Source organism: Typopeltis vanoorti, chromosome 1 (genome assembly GCF_054136105.1).
Source record: "Typopeltis vanoorti isolate ZY-2024b chromosome 1, IOZ_Tvanoo_1.0, whole genome shotgun sequence".
NCBI classification, from domain to species: Eukaryota; Metazoa; Arthropoda; class Arachnida; order Uropygi; family Thelyphonidae; genus Typopeltis; species Typopeltis vanoorti.
Window position 1 is genome coordinate 148,940,810 of NC_143549.1, and position 19,783 is coordinate 148,960,592.

Here is a 19,783-nt window from a genome sequence, read left to right on the forward strand (position 1 = left end):
TATTTTTTAATTTGGAAATAATATTTTTGTATATTACTGAATATTGTCACCTCAAAGGGTTTCTGTAAAAGAACAAAGGAATATAAGTGTAAGATAAATTTTCTAAAGAAACCTCTTAGTCACCAGTAATTCTAGACTAATTAAGGTATTAAGTAATGACCTGGGGCAACTGCAAACCTCGAATGAAGGTCAACATTGCAAGGAGGTTTCCCACCTTAATGCAACGAATGAAAAAAGGGGGGCGAGTGCAGAACAACATAATACCCAGGGGATTACTACATAGCAGAACCCGAGGTCATCGGCAAGATATAAAGGGGGTTTGATTATATAGAGAAACCTGTGGAGAATTCATGACTAAATTTAACACACGTGAACCACAGTAGTAAGTTTTTTATTACGTAAATATTTCGTCCTAGGTAATAAAGGGGGTTTCCTACAGCGACAGGGGGGTATTTTGGTGGTTCCTTGGTCAGCGAGAAGTTTCGAGATCACTTGGGGTGACCTCGAAACTTCTCGCTGACCAAGGAACCGACCAGAAGCTACGGATTCCAGAAGTTGGCAAGGTCCCGGAGTCGAGAAGTACGATGATACGACGTATGTTACGGCAGCAGAGTTTTGATAACATCTTGGGAAATGATTTCTAATCGCCATCGGAGAACTGCGTTCCAAATAGTAAATGCCGAGAAAGCAACGTGATTAAGATAAATGGTTTTAGAAGAAATTAGATGCAGAGTTTTCATGCCGCCAAGATTCAAATGTTCGTCGATATTAAGAGGAGATTGCACAAAATCCCAGAGATGATATCCAAGTGCAGTACTAAAGTCGGACAGTCATAGAAGGAAGTGATTTCAGGGATCATTCAGAAAAGACCAAACATCTGTTCAAAGTAAGATCTTTTCTTAGTTTAGCTAGAAATAAGAAGATTGTGACGGTGATTTATTTAAGAGACTTGTTTTATAGTGATACTTGAGGACTTTAGGCCTTATGCTGATATCTGAAGTATTTTATATGTGAGAGAAGGTCTGGCTAAAATTTAAGGTGAAACATTGTGTATTAAATGTTATAGCTATTGCCTAAACCTGCAGAATGTTATGTAAAAATTGATCTGAGTATTACCAAGTTTAACGAGAGAAAATTATAGACACGTGGTCTTACTAGAATTTATTATGATAAGGAACTAAATTTTAAACGTAGTCATTAGATGTGATTTGAAGCATAGAAGCTAATTTACTTAGTATTTAAGTACTAAGTAAATTGACTCATTGCACATTTCATTGATGTTAAATAAATTGTTTTCTTGTTTAAATAACTTGCCTGATTTCTATTTCCAATGCACTACTCATAAATTCGAAACTGTGTGAGCCTTAAAGGTAGATATTGTCAAGACTGCATAACAGAAAATTTAAGTTGCTAGATTTACTTAGAATTAAGAGAGAAAAGTTCTGCATGGTTTACTGTGTGTTAATTTTCGGATGGAGATTCAACTCCCACCCACGAATTTTGGTGGTGCAGCTAGAAACTAAATAAATTTTCCAAATTCAGTCGAGAATAAACACCAGTGGGTCAGACAAAGAGATTGGCTCCAGCCTGAGGCAATTTCTTTGTTCTGTAAGTTTTGCACATGTGAGCTTTATATTATTTGCGACCATAAGTCAGAAGTATAGTAAAGGTTAAGAAGAAAGGTTTAAACGAGATAACTATAGTTTTCAGAAAGGTGCAGAAGACAAGATATATTTGAAGATTTGATAACATATTTAAAATAACTACATATTTAACACCTTCACTACCTAGAAGCTCACCACTTAAATCAGTATCTACCAAAATATTTTCTGCCACTTTCAGTCCACAGCAGATCTTGTGAACGTCACTCATCAAGCTTTGGAAAAGTTTGATGAAACTCAAGTAGTTGCTCTAAACTTTCAGGATTTTGATTGCATCCCACACAAAGGCTTGTTTACCAAATTACCATTGTACAATCACCTTTTTCAATTGGACTGCTGATTTCTTGTCTGACTGTTCACTGGATGGCCCTCTTTCTCCCATCCATGCAAGTACTCCAAGATCACTGTACTATTGCACAGCTCTTTCTCCTATCATAAATGACCTTTATCACCAACCTTAAATCCTATCCAAAGTTTTGTTGATGAGAGTACTCTCCATACACTCCAATTTATAAGATCTTCCAATTATCCATGCTTTAGTGTGAGGACAAATGTCAACTTCAATGCTACCGAAACACAATCTTATTTCACACCTCATGTGTGAGAATAGTATTCTTGCATAGGACATAGTGCGACAAAAACCTTCCCAAAAGTACTTTATGCTACCCAGAAGAGCACAATTTGGCGAACTGGTAAAACTTTTCTCAGAGGCAATATTGTTCCCACTCTGTGCCTATTACAGGTATTTTTGTGAATGCTCTTCCACTGAATTGGCTGACACCATTCCTATACATTCCTTCAAACCGATAAATAGACAAGCAGCTGCTAGTTAACATCCAGTCCAGCTCCAAATATAATGAACCAACTTCTCATCTTCCTCTTCCATTCTCTCTTGCTCTCTTCCTCCATGCTCAGGAACAGTCTTCCCAATACAGTTTACTCTAAGGACTACAATATTTTGTTGTGGTCCTTAGGGTTCCTTCCTTCTTTTTGACCTCACATGGCAATGATGTTTTCTTTCTTTTTTTTTTGTGTGTGTTTTTAAATATCACTTCTACTCATGACAGGTTATAAGCCTATAGTACATTGGCTTATAACCTGTCATGAGTAGAAGTGATATTTAAAAACACACACACAAAAAAGAAAGAAAACATCATTCTCTTATAACAGCAAAATTCTTCAAGTCTCCAATTAGTGAGGAGGTGGTCTCACACCAGATAATGAAATTCATTCCCACCTAAAGACAATCATGAATATCCAAGGCAATGGTGAGATTTGTACTGACAGCCTGCTGGTTAGAGAATGAGTACAATAACCACCTGGCCAACCAGGACTGGCAAGGATGTTCTATAGGTTCTGCAACTTTGTGTGTGTGTGTGTGTGTGTGTGTGTGTGTGTGTGTGTGTGTGTGTGTGTGTGTGTGTCTATATATACTCTATATATATATATATATCTCTCAAAGGCTCTCTCTGGTTTATAAAATGCACAAATATGTTATAAAAAATGATGTTCTGTAATTATGTGAATCCTATCCAAGAAAGGTTGTAAACCAGTACATTAATACCATTAGATAATTAGGTTCCCTTACTCTAAAGAGTGAACATGGAACTCTGTTTAATCTACTTCAGGTCAAGCAAGTTAGTGGTCCTAGACTAGATGATTACATCTACAACAAAAGACATTCAAAAACATCTGTGCTTGTAGAGGGATTCAAACTCATGACCTGCTGTAATTGGAGGATGGAAACACTATCCACTGGTCAACTAAGCTGTTTTAAAATAGATACATAAGCCAACATATTTGTAGAGATTAAAGACAGAAATTCAAACTTATATGGAAATTAATTTAATTAACATAAAATGTTCACCTAGGTATCAAAGACATCCTCAGTATGTCAACAAAATGGAAAACAAAATAAAATGCACCACTACAGCATAAGCAAGAGACAGAAGAGTGTCAGCAAATTTCTGATTTAAAAAAAAAAACTAAAAGATTAATACAATAATAGTGCCCATAAAGGGGAGATAACCAAAGGCCATCAGATTTGTTTAAATTTCAATAGTGTAGAAAGGCTTTCTTTTGTATAACTTTTGTAAGAACAGTTATACAAAGAGCTGTAAGTTTTGAGTCAACTAAGATAAAGCAACTATGCTGCATCTTATATAATAATATGCACTGTTTATAAAAACAATGTACTAAAACTATACATACTTTCTCATTAGTCTTGTTAAAAACTTCTACAGCTAGCAGTTTTAAGGGTCCACAATACACACCAGAATTTGCATTAATAAACCTTTCCAAAGCATGATAAGTTTTACCACTATTTGTAGGACCTGAATGAAAGATTATTTTCCTGGTCATTGCACGAGCTTCTGGATACCTGGTCAACAATTACAATACATCATTAAAAACAAACAGCATATGTTCTGAAAAACATTAATGTAAATTCAATAAATTTAAGTTAATTAAAGAAAATAATAAATCCAAAAATTTTCACTGCAAAAAAAAAATTTCTTTTTTTGATTGAATCATAGCTAAAACACAAAAGTCCATCATCTTTCATTCACAATTGGGTCCAATGGTCTTACAGCCAAAGGAATATGCCATTCATAAACCTATGTTTAGCAATAAGCTAATCTTATCACTAGTGTCTGTTAAATGCTTATATTAACCAGTAATAAACAGAAATGTAAGCTTTATGGTAATACCACATATTACTAGCCTGTTGGCTTAGGATTAATGGATTATATATATTCAAAGAGTAATAAATCAGAAAATACCTCATTAATGTGAAGATCTGGATGATGGTGATATGTAGGGAAAATTTTAAAAGTGAGCTGAAAACTGATGAGATGATGAAAACAATGTGAAAGGTGAAAACCAAATACAGGTGACCCTCGTATAACGCGGTACTTCTACAAAGCGGTCTTCAAATTGTAGTAACTCTTGTTGAACAAGTTACCTATACTACGCGTTTCGATATAAGATGGTCTACAAACTGTAGTAACCATTTATCTTTTCATATATTTTTCAACAAGCAACTTAAAAATCAAATTTTATCTTCGTTAAATTTGTGTCTGCCCGTATCGCGCATGTAGTTATAAGTAGCAAATTTAAATTAGGGGAAATACCTTTAGCACGCATGTACGTCAATTGCTTACCGTATAAAGTTTTCAATGATAAAGGGTTATCGTTGAAAACTGTCCTCATTTTCTGCCAGGAAAGCGCATTAAAAATCATAAGTGTGTTAATCTCAAGCTGAGCACTTCATTTTTTGGTGAGTTACATACAATCTGTAATGCTTTTTTTTATGTAAAAAATTCATTTTTATAGTAATGGCCACTTAGCGTGCCTTTGCGATATACGCATTTGTTAACAGGGATAAACCCACCCACTGTAAACTGCCAAGGTAACAATTGAACAAGACTGAAGATATATTTGGTTTTGATCAGCACACGAGACTCAACCTTTGCGAACTTCTTCATAAGTGCTCCAATCTCTTCAATAGTGAACTAATTGATGGGGAAACAGATTTAAATGAGGAGGAACTAGTACAATTAATAGATGACGGCGAACCAAATGCGGGGAAAGTTCCGCTGAAGATTCTGATTGCAATGAATCTGTTAAAGAATTCAGTTTAAAGAAATTAGCAGAAAGATTGGACTTGGCAAGAAAGTTATTTTATGGATAATGATCTGTCAATGGAAAATTCACAAGATAATTGGATATTTGTTTAGCTCCATATTATGAACTTTATAAAAAATTCCAGCATCATTATTATTAAAGGTAACTCCAGGGAGTCCTTAGACTCATCGAGGGAGGCCCTAAACATCATGTCCACACAACTATACGACATTCTCACAGTATCTATCATACCTTGCCTTGAACTCACTCACCATCATAGCACCCACAACAGACTCTGGCAGCTTATTTCACTCATTCACCACTCTAAAAGTAAAGAACCCAGCTCTAATACCCTTGCTAACCACACTCCTGCCCAGCTTCCATAGGTGTCCCCTAGTTCTTCCACCACCAGTCCTGATCTCAAAAATATCCTCTGAATTAATCCTATAGAAACCCTTTAGCAATTTGAATGTCTCAATCATATCTCCCCTTTTCTGCCTATCAACTAATTTCTGCAACCCACAAATCTTCAACCTGTTCTCATAAGGTTCATTCCATAGACCTGCTATCATCTTGGTCACTCGCCTCTGGATCCTCTCCACCTCCTCCCCTTCAAGAAGAAACCTAGGTGACCAAATCTGGGCACAGTAGTCGAGATGAGGTCTTATCAAGGCTCGGTACAGAGGTACAATAACTTGCTTGTCTCTGCTCAAAGTATTTTTCAACAACCGAGTGAGTTAATGAGCTGATTTAGCCACTTTTGCAATGTGCTCCCTAAACTTCATCTCCCTATCCACCAACACTTCCAAGTCCCTGGCCTCATCAATCTCCTGAGTAAAGTTCCACCAAGTGAAACTGTACTCCAGGATAGTGGTAAGCATGGTCTTATTACTGACTTCTTGACAACTAAACCAGCCAAAGTATGCAATGAGAATTATCATAATGATGTCCAAGAGATGACAACATGACATCCAGCCACTTGTAAATAAAGAACATCTATGAAATGTTAGTTTTGAAGAGAGTGATGACGATTAAAATATGCACTTTATTTTATTTTGCCTAAAACATTTATGTATTATGTGCAATGAAGTTTACGTACAATTTATAATATTTTATAAGTTTATACTATGTATTTGTTTCATAGTTTATATGTTTTCTTAACTTACATGAATTATCTGAATTAAATAAAAAAATATTTTTGTTGGATATATCATTGTTTATATAATCTTAAACAAAAAAAAAATTATTTCAGAACCTAACCCTACTTTTTCTATGTGATCTGAGTCTCACATAACGCGACATTTTTGTGGAACCTAGCATCCTCATTATACGAGGGTTACTTGTACATGATAAAGATACCTTCAAAAGTAAGCAGAGAACAATAAATGAAACAAAATTTGGAAGGCAAATTTAAAGATTATGAAATTTAAAAATATTATGAGCTAAAAATCTGGTAAATAACAGCGTGCTGGTTGTTTTGATGGATTGTCATCTGATTAAAGACAGAAAGACTCTGAGCTTGCAATGCATTTCACTAGATACTGGTCTAATATGTCACCAAGCAAAACAAATTAACATTTTCAGTACACATGGAAAAAAAAAAAAAACACTAGTAGATATCTGCATTCCACTTCTCACCATTGCCATGCCTAGATACCAGCTATCATAAAATTCCTTAAGAAGAGTTAAAGCTATATTCAGTGACAACGATAACAAAAATGCAATGAAATGGACTGCTTAAGCAGAACCTCACTAAAAATATTAATATTCCACAACATCCAACAATTATACAAATATGTACAAAAATATAGATTACAAGAGCAAAAGTCACTTTACATATATCAAGAATATCACTGATAAAATAACTGAGTGCTGAAACTGCATGTTCTATAGCCTTCATACCTATAAAAAGGTTTCCACAATATTGAAATCTCTCAAGCAATCTCATTTACCTCTCAAGAATCCAAGTGTATATAATATCCTGTGCATGTGGCATATGTTACAGCAAACATCATGTTTGGGAGAAACACAAGAGTCACAAAATCAGTCCTGGCTTATCACACTACAAATGAAAAATATCAAGTTATCTTTTAGGTAACCTGAATGCTGTATACTGAATTTAATAGCTACATTCATAATTTAAAGAGCTCTGTAATGGTTCAATGTAATAAAAACTAGGGACTTATTCCAAACCAATTTTTGTCAGCTTACATGAAATACCTAAAATTCACAGAACTAGATTATTATGAATATCATGCTGTACAGATAAACAACAAAGCACTTGAGTAACATCTAACATGTTAACAATCATTTACACTGATTACATTATTTAATCATTTACACTGACTTTATAAACTACATTCCTGATGACATTTTATTCTGCAAGTTTCTTATGTCATAGGAGCATAAGAAACAAGCCAAGTAAAATAGTTTGTTTTTATTACATGTTGTTATACCAGATTTAGGTATTACGAACAACCACCAACACAACTGTTTAAAATTGATTTTCTTTTCTATTGAAGATTTTACTTTGCACTGATTAGCTACTAACTCTGTATAACTACAGCCAAAACTTCCATAAAATTTTTCTGATGCTGTTCAAAAGAGGGGTAGTTCAACTAATTGAAGACTTCACTTTCACAGACAATCCATTTCTGCTTGATGACTTTTCTATGGTATTTATATTGGTATAGCTGTTCCATTAAAGTGACCATCATTCCCCCACATTTCCTAAGTGTATGACAACATCATAACATCATACACTTTGGAAATGTGGTTGGTCTGTTTGTTTGGAGTCCACTACTACTCATCAAAACATACTTCTCCAGTTTATCTTTCATGGTATCCACCTCTATTCTCTAGTAGCCCCATGAAGTATTCTCTAAGAAACACAACATCCAAAAAGAATGTCAATAGATTTCTCTCTCTCTCCATCCTGATTGCAAATGGCATCACTGCCATAGTTTGTGATATGTCTTCTGTGTGTGTGTGTGGGTACGCATGCGTACGTATTTGGACAGCCAAAGCAAGCAAGGCTTTGAGGTCAGTATATTATGTCTGTAAAGTGCATACATTGTTTGTGGGATGAAAAAGCCAAGATCCCAGAGGGGGAACCCTGTTACTTCCATATCAGACTGGCTAACTCACTTTCAACTGAAAAACCTTGATAAAAGTTCTTCTCATCCTAGATAGGATTCAAACTCATGTCTTTCCAAACAAAGGGCATTGACAACACTGACTAAGCTATGGAAGCTCACCTGTGTGTGTGTGAGGGGAATAATATTAAAAATAAAAATATAAAAAAGGGCAGAGAGGAATAATATACTGGCCATTACAGTTTCTTAATATACTACTGTATATTAAGAATTGTACTTAATTCTTAATATTATCCTTACAATTAAAAATTGTAAGGATAGACAGACAGTTGGCTGCTTAATAGGTATCAGCAAGTAAATTATTGGAAATAAATATTTATTAAGAGCAAAATTTTCAGTCAGGGTGCTTAAGGGTCAAAGCTGTATAACTGAGATGAGACCTCCACATAGCCTTTAAAGGAATGTGGAGAACCGACCATGCCATCTGATCTAATATCCAATCCTCACCTTCTCGTGGTGCACCCTGTTGGGTATCTACCTGGATACTGAACGAATGAGGTTGGGCTGGGAATTTGGGATTTAGCCGACCAAATTGTATTCTTATTGGCTTAAACCAAAATACAAAATTTCATGCCAGCTGGGACATCGCCCAGTTAAACAAGGTCCCCCGTTGTTTTCGCAAGGGAACCAGGGCAAAAAGCGAAAAGTCAGCTACTGGAACAAATCTAAAAGCACACTCCAACTCAACATCACCAGAGTTAAAGATCGATACAACATAAGAAGCCTGAATGGCAAAGAAATGGAGCTAGCTGAGGAATTAGATAAGTACCAGATCGACATAATAGGGGTGACTGAAACAAAAAAGACAAAAACTGGTGAGATCTTTCTGAGCAATAAATACAAAATGTTATATTCAGGCAATGACAATCAAGGAAAAGAAGGAGTAGCCATAGTATTCAACACAAAATACGAGGCTAATCTTCTTGAATGGCAGTCAGTCTCAAGTAGAGTAATGTGGGCAAATATGAGAATGGGGAACTGGACAATGAGACTCATTTGTGCCTATGGTCCCACAGAAGGTTCTACTAAGGTAGAAGTGGAGGAATTTTTTAGGAAAAGCAACTGACACAATGAAAAAGGAAAAGTTGGCCCTTGTTGGGGATTTAAATAGCAGAGTAGGAAATGATTGTCAGACATACAAAAATATTTTGGGAAAATTTGGAGAAAAGAGCAAAGCTAATAATAATGGCAAATATCTGTTGAATTTCTGCTCAGGACATGGACTGGTTATTACTAACACCATGTTCCAACATAAAAATGTGCACAAATTCACATGGAGAGAAGAGGCAAAGAATAAGAAAAGTCTCGTTGACTATGTTATTGTTGATAGTGATGTTTTCTCCCTGGTGCAGAACCCCAGAGTGTACAGAGGATTTGAAATTGGAAGTGATCACTATTTAGTCTTGAGCAGGATAAAATTGAATTTCATATTGAAAAGAATAACATGCAAGAAAGTTTTAAAGCAAATAAAAGTTGAGCAGCTCTCAGATGTGAACTGTAGACAAAAATACACAAAGATTATTGAAGAAAAAATGAAAGAGTTTGAGAACAGGAACCAAACCTTGGAGATTCAGTGGCAAGCCTTGAAGAAAACCCTGATTGATTCAGCCAGAGGTTGTCTGCAAGGATAGAAAAATCAGAACTCCATGGTGGACACAGGAAGTTAAAGAGGCAGTGAAGGAAAAGAAGAAAGCATATCAAAAGTTCCTGGCAAATAAGTCAGCTTTTGCTCTTAGAGAATACAGAGACAAACATAAGAAAGCGAAACACTGTGTAAAACTAGCTAAATTATAAAACGAAGTAAATTTTTCATGTAGTACTATCATATCCTGTACAACCCTTGAGGGTACATGTCAGGAATTTGATGATGAAATTTTCAGTCTAGTTTCAAGAACATTCACAATGAGTTAAGAGACGAAATACGATAGAATAACAAGTGAGAAATGTTGCATGCAATGTAATCTTCACTACATGAGAAGACCTGGATCTGTAAATATTAGGATTTATAGGCTTCAACTATTAAATTATTTAGCGTAATCAATCTAAATAATTTATTGGTTTGATAATAATAATAATTAATTATTATTATGCAAGTAAATTAGCAATGCAAGCTACAGTGAATCCCAAACAGTTCTTTCGATATGCCGCAAGTAAAAGAAAAAATGTATACAGCAAAATGATTCTAAGGAATGCATATGGCAGGGAGGTAACTGAGTCCGATGAAATAGTACAATTACTAAGAGAACACTTTGCAAGAGTTATATCATCCACGCTATGATATTGCAGGAATGAGAGAACGAATGGCTGATACAGGAATTGAAGTGAATGAAACGGAGGTGAATAATATATTACAGAACCTTAATGTGAATACATCTGTGGGATTGTACAGTATACCAGTTTGAGTCTTATCTGAAGCGGCAAAGGAATTGTCAGTGCCCTTGACCATATTGTTTAATTTAAGTCTCAGCTCTGGATTAGTTCCAAGGGGAAAATAGTTCCATTACATAAAGGAGGCTCCAAGACTGTTGTTGCAAATTACTGACCAGTCTGCATATCAAGAGTCACTGTCAAGGTTTTGGAGAAATTAGTCAAGAGCAAAATGCAGGAATAGATAGATGGAAATAGAATACTGTATGGGGGACAGCATGGTTTGGTGAAGGGTGGATCATGCCTGAGTAACTTGCTCATGTTCTATAATACAGTGATGGCTGAACTGGATAAGGGTAATGGGTTTACAGTGATACTGCTGGACTTTGCTAAGGCCTTTGACAGGATACCACATGGAATTCTAATCAGTAAACTGCAGTACATGGGAATGGATATAGGGTTGGTGAGATGGATAGGAGGGTGGTTGATGAAGAGATATCAGAGAGTAGTTCATTCAGGAGTGGAGTCCAAAAGAAGGTCTGTTACTAGTGGTGTACCACAGGGTTCTGTTTTTGGCCCACTGCTATTTAATTTGTTCATTAATGACATTGGAAAAGATCTGAGAGGAACTGTTCATTTATTTGCCAATGATACAAAGTTGGGTAGAATTTACATCATGTGAATGCACATGATGTAAAAATTTTGCAGGATGATTTGGATAGATTGGCAGTCTGGGCTAATGAGAATGGATGTCAGTTTTATGTAGCAAAGTGTAAGGTTATGCGTTTTGGGGTGAAAAAATTAGCAGCAGTATATCGCATTGGTGGAACTGTAGAAGCCAGACAAAGCTAGAGAGTTGGGTGTGTTGGTGAATAGGGAGTTGAAGTTTAGGGGGGCACATAGCAAAAGTGGCTAAATCAGCTCATCAGATCACTTGGTTACTGAAGAATACTTTGATGAGCAGAGATAAGCAAGTTGTTTTTCTTCTTTATTGAGCCTTGATAAGATCCCCATCTTGACTACTGTGCCCAGATCTGGGCCCCTGGGTTTCTTCTTAATGGGGAGGAGGTAGAGAGGATCCAGAGGAGAGTGACCAAGATGATAGCTGGTCTATGGAATGAACCTTACAAGAACAAGTTGAAGATCTGTGGGTTACAGAAATTGGTTGATAGGCGGAAAACGGGTGATATGATTGAGACATTCAAATTACTGAAGGGTTTTTACAAGATTAATTCAGAGGAAATTTTTCAGAACAGGTCAGGTGATGGGAGAACTAGGGGCCACCCATGGAAACTGAGCAAAAGAGTAGTTAGCAAAGGTGTTAGAACTATTTTTACTTGGAGAGTGGTGAATGAGTGGAATAAGCTGCCAGTTTGTTGTGGGTGCCATGACTGTAAATGAGTTCAAAGCAATGTATGAGATACTGTGCAAATGCCGAATAGTTGTTCTTGATATGACGTTTAGGGCCTCTCTCAATGAGTCTAAGGACTCCTTGGAGTTGTCCATAATAATAATAATAATAATAATAATTTATTAGTTAATAATGAAAGTTTAAGAGTGTTTCAGAAATGGAACTCTTAAACTTTCTCTGAGAAAGTTTAATTTATTAACGATATGTATTAAAATCATTAATTTTAATACATATCATTAAAATATTCATTAAAAATTATTAATTTATTATTAATAATGATAATTTATTAGATGATAATGAAAGTTTAAGAGTGTTTCAGAAATGGAACTCTTAAACTTTCTCAGAGAAAGTTTAAGAGTGCCATTTCTGTTCTAGTTAGGATAATGAATGTCGGCCTCACAGTTGTCTAACTTCTTTGCATCCTATACAGCCTTGTTCTTCAACCTGTGGTCCTGATGGTCCGGCAAAAATTTCTTCGTCCCTCAGAAACAACGCTCCAGTCACGTATATCAAATTTTCTAACCTCTAAGCAGCATCAGATGTCGCACTAGCTAAAAATTCTAATTTTATAATATTGGATTTAATAAATAAAATACTATCTAAATTAATTTATGTTTCTGTCTTAGCTGTCAGCCGGTCTGCGAAATATTTCTCCTATTTTCCCTGGTCCGTAGGTGTAAAAAGGTTGACGAAGGCTGCTATAGAGGATTCAAATCCAAGTGGTACCAACCATTCAGTTCCACCATCATTACCAATGATGCATTTCGGCTGCATGCTCTGTGTGTGTGTGTGTGTGTGTGTGTGTTATTTTCTGAGATTATATTTATCACAAATTGTGGTTTTGGACTAAATATATATAGACCATATTTACTCAAATATAACTCGCACTTTTCCCCAAAAAAATTCAAGTTAAAAAATCATGGTGTGAGATATATGCAGGGATTTTTGGAAATTATTTCAGAAAAATATTAAATTGACATTTATAATATTTTATAAATGCTCACATTATTTATAAAAAGAATGCATTTAAATTTTACTTATCAACGTTATTTACTTGAGTGGCCACTCAACTTCATCACAAAATATATTTGAATCTTTAGTGAGAATGCTTCTGTAATTAAATTAAAACACAGTTTCATTATTGCTTGTCCTTTTATCATTTCAGAAACATAAGTCACCATGATTTAAAAAAACTGCAAATGGGTATGACTTAGCGAGAATCTACTTGCTATTGCTACTTCTGGTCTTGCATATGATTGGTGTGGTATTAACAAAAGATCATGTGACTCAACAACAAAGGCAAGCCGATGATTGTTGAGTTGAAATGCTGATTTTCTTCAACCAAATTCCAAAATATCTGCAACTGCCATAACAACATTCACTATCTATTTATTAAAGTTTTAAACTTTATCTGTGTGAGATATATGCAAAACTTTTTTTTTTAAATTTAATTTTATTATTTTTTTTTTTGTAAAGTAAAATCAGGGGCGCAAGACATACACAAGGATGAGTTATATTCGAGTAAATAGAGTAACTGCAAAGTTATTACAAGCATAAAAAAAAATAAAATAAAATAAATAAATAAAACAATTCTGCTTGTTATGTTACTCGTAAAACAAGCATTGATATTAAGAATAAGAACAGACTGGATATAAAATTATTATTGCTGTTTATTTATATTAGCAACATACAGCAACAATATATGTTATTATAAAAGTCCACTACAGTCTCCAAATCATTTCAGTCACCTTAAAATTGAACAAATTCATCCAAACAAGAACACTGGGAATTGCCTGACTATTCTCCAGTAGAACATCAAGTGATTTAACTAGATCAAAATCAGAGGTACTAAATAATATCCTAACCACAGTATTTACCAACTGTTTTTTGGATCATGCCCCACCGCAATGCCTCAAATCCTTCGCTGACAATGGCGAATGTTTTGAGTATATCAGTGATGAGGTGACAAATGCAACATCATTTTCTAATTGTCCCCCAAAATATTCAAATTGCCTCATGTTGAGAAACACTGCCTTACCAGGCACAAAGTAGACATTGTTGCTCTACAAGAAATCCACCACACCACACAAGGAAATATTACCATTCCTGGCTATATTCTTCTCACTGATAAAACTGATGAAAGACATGAACTGGTGATCTATGCAGAAAGCATATCTGGGAATAATCTCAATCCCTGGATCGCACACAAAGTAACTTTTTTTTTTTTTGTTGGTAATCTGACTGAACAATTTCTCAATCAACAATGAATATAAGCCTCTTCTACTTAACTGGCTAAGCCATGCACTTCCTCAGTCAGCCCATTATGTCATCATCCTTGGGGATGATACCAGAATGGGCTGCTTGCATAGTGCACTATGGAGATACAATAATGATGACAATCCAGACCCTGCAAATGACAGACTGGATGTTAACAAACAGCCTCCACCTTCTCTATGACAGCAAGCAGCCCAGAACCTTAAAATCTGGAAGATAGGGATCAGAGACAACCACTGACCTCTGTTTTACCACCACTGATATGGAAGGAACTCCCCTCACTTCAACCTATCAAGTACTGCCTCCTTTTCACCCACAGCCAGCACAGACGCTGCCTAATTAATTAGGACTTATAATCCACAGAATAAACAGCTTCCCAATGCTGTAATGAATTCTCAGAAAAGCAAACTGGCTAAAATTTGCTGAATTCATTGAAAACAAAATCAACATAATTCCACCTACAGCTAACATTTATTGAATCTTTCATAGTTATTAAATATATATTTCACGGAATCTGTCAAGAAACACATCCTGAGAGGATTCTGGTTTATACTTTTCTGGTAAAGTATGAACAAGAGAGTCATCCAGACACTGCTTCTACACTCTTAAGTGTCCTTCGATGATGATAGAAGAGCCCACTGGCACGAAGAAATGAACAACCTTACCAGATCAAGTCACACAGCTTGGTCACTGCTCCGGCAATTGGGAGGCAGTAGCATTCCAAATAAAACCAAAGGAAAAGTAAGCCCTAACAGTATTGCAAAAATTTTAGCACAAAAACTTAACCCCAAAATTCCTATAGATACCAAAAAAAAAGAAATCCATCATCTTCACAAAAAAAGGTTTTCTTTTCACATCCTACATCTCTACAGCAAACTCCAGTCCAGTAACTCTAGATGAAATTGACGCAGCACTCAAACTAACTAAAACAGGTAAAGCTCCTGGTGTTGATGGCATCCGTTCAGACTTTCTTACTCACCATGGCCTAAGAGCAAAATCCTGGCTATCTAATTTCTTCTCTTCAATAATAAATGATGAATGACTCCCAAAACTTTGGCATGAATCAAAGATAGTATCCTTGATAAAAACCCAATAAGTCAAATGATGAATGTAATAACTATTGCCCTACAGCACTGCCCTGCACTCCTTACAAACTTTTTGAAAGGATTATCCTCTCTAGGATTTCTCCAAAAGTTACACCTTGCAGAGGCTGTTGTGACCAGGTCCTAGCTCTCACAACTCATATAGAAGCTGGATACCAAAAGGGCTTAAAAACAGGTACTGCCTTCACAGACCCAACACTAGCTTATGACACTGTGTGGAAGAAAGGTTTACTGTATAAAACTGCCAAAAACTCTAAAATGACTAGAATAAAAATGCTCTCCAATAGGAAAATAAATGTTCATCTGAAAAAAAAAAAGAAGAAAAACTAGAACATTTATCCCAGAGGATGGATTGCCATACTTATGATAGCAATATCACAAGAAAGCCCAAATGTTTTTAAGAATATTAAAACACAAGTACTCATCCAGCATAAGTGAGAATTGTTAGTATGATTCATTTCTCTCTCTCTCTCTCACTCTGTGTGTGTGTGTGTGTGTGTGTGTGTGTGTGTGTGTGTGTGTGTGTGTGTGTGTGTGTGTGTGTGTGTGTGTGTGTGTGTTGGGGGGGGGGAGTGCAAATCTTTCTTGCATAATATTAAAAAATAGCAAAAAAAAAAAGCTTAAACTTTACCAATTTGCAGGAAGCCTGAAGTCACTAATCTTTTTAAGTTCTTCCATACATTCCAAATGGGGAAATGCTTGTTTTGCATGCTCAAGGAAGTATGGAAATATATCAGAAATGTGACCTGAAAAAAAAAAAATAATAAATAAAATAAATAAAACAAAAGAAAATGAAATAAAGAAAGAATATATATTATTATTATTACATGACACCTCCAAGGACTCATCGTAGGAAGGCACTCAATTCCACTCCACTACTGCTTAATTCTCCCTCTACACACACAACTACCATCAATGCCATCTATCATCCATCGGCACCAACAGTACTTCTGTCTGTAAACTGAGTATTCTGATGGCTGATTTGCTTATACATGGGATGTAAAACCCAAGTTTCCAGGAGATAAAACCTTGCTACTTCTATATGACATTGGCTAACTCACCTTCAATTGAAAAAAGCCCATATAAAGATTCCTCTCATCACGATAAATGCCAACAGGATGATTTCCAACACTCCTAATGCCTCATTTCCATAGTTGGATTATTGATATAGACTGCACTTTCCACCATAAACTCTCATCCCCTATCTAAGCCTTCATTCTCAAAGAGGTATGCCAAGGTTGTAAAAGGGAAGAACCAGGCATATCACAAGTGTCTTTCACTGAACGTTTCACTTTCCTTTTCTGTTTATACTGTACTCCATAATAACTATAAACAAATTATCAGACACATCCAAAACTGATTTTGAAAGCGCTAAAAGCAAGAAGCCTGAATCATGTCAAAAATATCATCAAGCTTTCTAGTATCTTGCCAAAACTATTTATAATAACTTTTGCCCAAACCTGTTCCTGCTCTTGATTACATTCTGATGGTCTAATGCATTGTTACCTACAGATGAAGCCAATCTCCTAGCTTCTTGCTTTTCCATAAATTCTTCACAGATGATCTTAGTAAATCTTACCATTTCAAACTTGCAACATTTAATAGCACCTATCCCTTTGACTGTTTGCAAGAAAGAAATCGGAAAATATTTTTGTATTCTAAAGTGGAATACAAAATGTATCCTAAGCCTGATGGCATTTCTTCAATTGTTCTGAAGGTTTGTGCTCCAGAGTTGAATTTTGTCCTCCATCTCCTTTTTATTCTCTGTTATGGATGGAAATTAGTGAACGATTAACCCATTCCCAAGAAGGGCAACAAATCTTTACTTAACCATCAAACCACTCCAATTCCTCTCACCTCAATCCTCTCTAAAATAATGGAGAGAAGAATTAATACTTAACTCTTGTATTACGTTGAAGGCTTTCAACTAATAAATGACTGCCAGTATGGATTCCAATGCTGCTGATCAGTAGAGAATCTGCTTACTGATGTAATCCATCTTTAAAAAAGTCTGATAAACTTTTTTATTGTATTACAATAAAAAAGTTTATCAATTTTTTGATAAACTTTTTTATTGTAATACGTATATCAAAATTTTATTGTAATAGTATATCAAAATTGAGTTAATCAAATCTAATAATCAATGGTAAAAATTACAATTCGTCCATGATTGATTACTGTATTAATAATTCATTTTATATGGTACTCTTTTAGGAAAGATAAAAAATGAAGGCAAAGTAAATGTTTAATAAATACTTGTACCTACATTATTTACTGCAATTTTTTTATCAAAAGAAGTTATCAAGAGTCGTTTGAACAGTTTTAGTTTTTTCTTATCAGCATAAATTCTACGATAAGAAGCAAAATGACTCTCCAGACCTCGTGGCAACTATAATACATTACATGTACAAATTAAGTGGATATTGAATCCAACATTATTTCATAGCAATATAGAAACTAGAAGAGTTTCGTGCCGAATATATAAAAACTCAAAATTTCGGTGGATGCAAGCAAAAGCAACCTTATGGGTAACTCGTAGTAAAGGTGGAGCAAGCTCTAGATCACTTTCCTTAGTACTATCCATAATGTAAAGCACATCTCCTAGAGGACATGTATGATAAATAAGCCTTTGGCTCTCTATTTCAGTAATACATGATGGTTTATTTTATTTTCAGTTACAATCTAGAATTATTGAATAAAGAACAAAAAACAAACAACTATACTATACAGACATCGGAAGTCGCGGTATCTCTCAGATACAATTTACTGTCAAATATCACAAACCTTTACATAACATGTGTTAAACCAAACTGACAGCAAAAAACAGTGCGGAATATAACTAGTAACATATGAAGGCACAGCTACTCATGACCTCCAAGCTATACAGTGAATTGTGTAAGAATATTTATATCAAACATTTTGCATGTATCTGTCAGATCACCTGCAAGCTCCACAGGGTTAAAGGCACGTTAATCAAAACTCTTGCTTCGTATATATTAAGGGATTGCTGCAATTAATTTCGCCACGTTAATCAAATCCCTCGTTAAGCAAAACCGCGTCAAGCAAGGGATACCTGTACTTGGTAAGCCAGAGGATACAAATCAGTAATTGACGACGTTATCACAAATTTTAAATTAGCAGAGTTAATTATAGACGTAAAAGCATATCGAGGCTTTGAATTAAACTCTGATCATTATATGGTATTAGCAAAAATTCGATTTAAATCAAAGTGGCTAAAAACACATAAAATTGAAAATTCTTACCAGTCAAGCTACAAAATTTCTTCATTACAGGATCCTCAAGTTAGACAACAATATCAAAAATGCACAAACTTAAAAACAGAAACCACACATGAATCAAGTGACATAGAAGATGAATGAGAAATTATGAAACAAATTCCACAAAAGCAGCAACAGAAACCTTAGGAATAAAGCACAAATGGATTGGAAAAAGAGGACTACGAGACTGGAACAAAGAAATAGAAAATATAATAAAAACAAAAAAGGACAGTTAACAGAACTGGCTAAATTCCAGAACAATAGAAGCAGAACTACAGTATAAAAGAAATAGTACAATTGCAAAAGTAAGTAACATGGAACAATTTTGTAACAGAACTAGAAAAGGATTTATTTAAGCCACAACTCAAAACCTATAAAGTAATAAAATACAAGAATAAAGAAATAAAATAAAAGATAAAATACAAACAGAGACAGTATAAACAAAAATAGATTTAGAAAAATGGGTGACCTATTTCCAAAATCTGTGGACAGATTAGAACAATGAAATAAAATTTTATAAGACCAAGAATGACCTAATAGAAAATATCACAACGTTAGAACTGAAAAATATAATAAAGAAGATGAAAAATAGGAAAACACCAGGAGAAGACAATATAAATATAGAACTATACAAAAATGCAGGTGAAAAATTTAATGAAAGACTTCTGAAATTTTTTAAAATGGTTTGGATGTCCAGAAAAACCCCTAACTCTTGGAAAAAAAAGCACTAGTTATCCCAATCTATAAAAAAGGAAATAAAGACAATTGCAATAATTATAGGGGAATTAGCCTGCTGAATACAGGATATAAATTACATGCAGGACTATTAAAAGAGAAACTAAGCAGCATTGTAGAAAACAAATTACTAGAAGAACAAAATGGTTTCCGAAAAGGCCGATCCTGCATAGAT

The 19,783-nt window shown here is 34.9% G+C and overlaps 1 protein-coding gene across 3 annotated transcripts in view; it reads right to left on the reverse strand.

Moving 5' to 3' along the window:
- The window catches only part of Suv3 (Suv3 RNA helicase), a 222,567-nt gene that overhangs the window by 140,018 nt on the left and 62,766 nt on the right, over positions 1 to 19,783 (reverse strand). For 2 of the 3 annotated variants that reach the window (XM_090394567.1, XM_090394561.1), the window contains 2 exons: positions 16,227 to 16,341; positions 3,873 to 4,041 (listed from right to left, as the gene is read on the reverse strand). In XM_090394567.1, the coding sequence (XP_090250693.1) occupies positions 3,873 to 4,041; positions 16,227 to 16,341 (284 nt within the window). Of the gene's footprint in view, positions 1 to 3,872; positions 4,042 to 7,237; positions 7,349 to 16,226; positions 16,342 to 19,783 lie in introns of those variants that run through there. The other variant, XM_090394574.1, reaches the window with a different exon arrangement.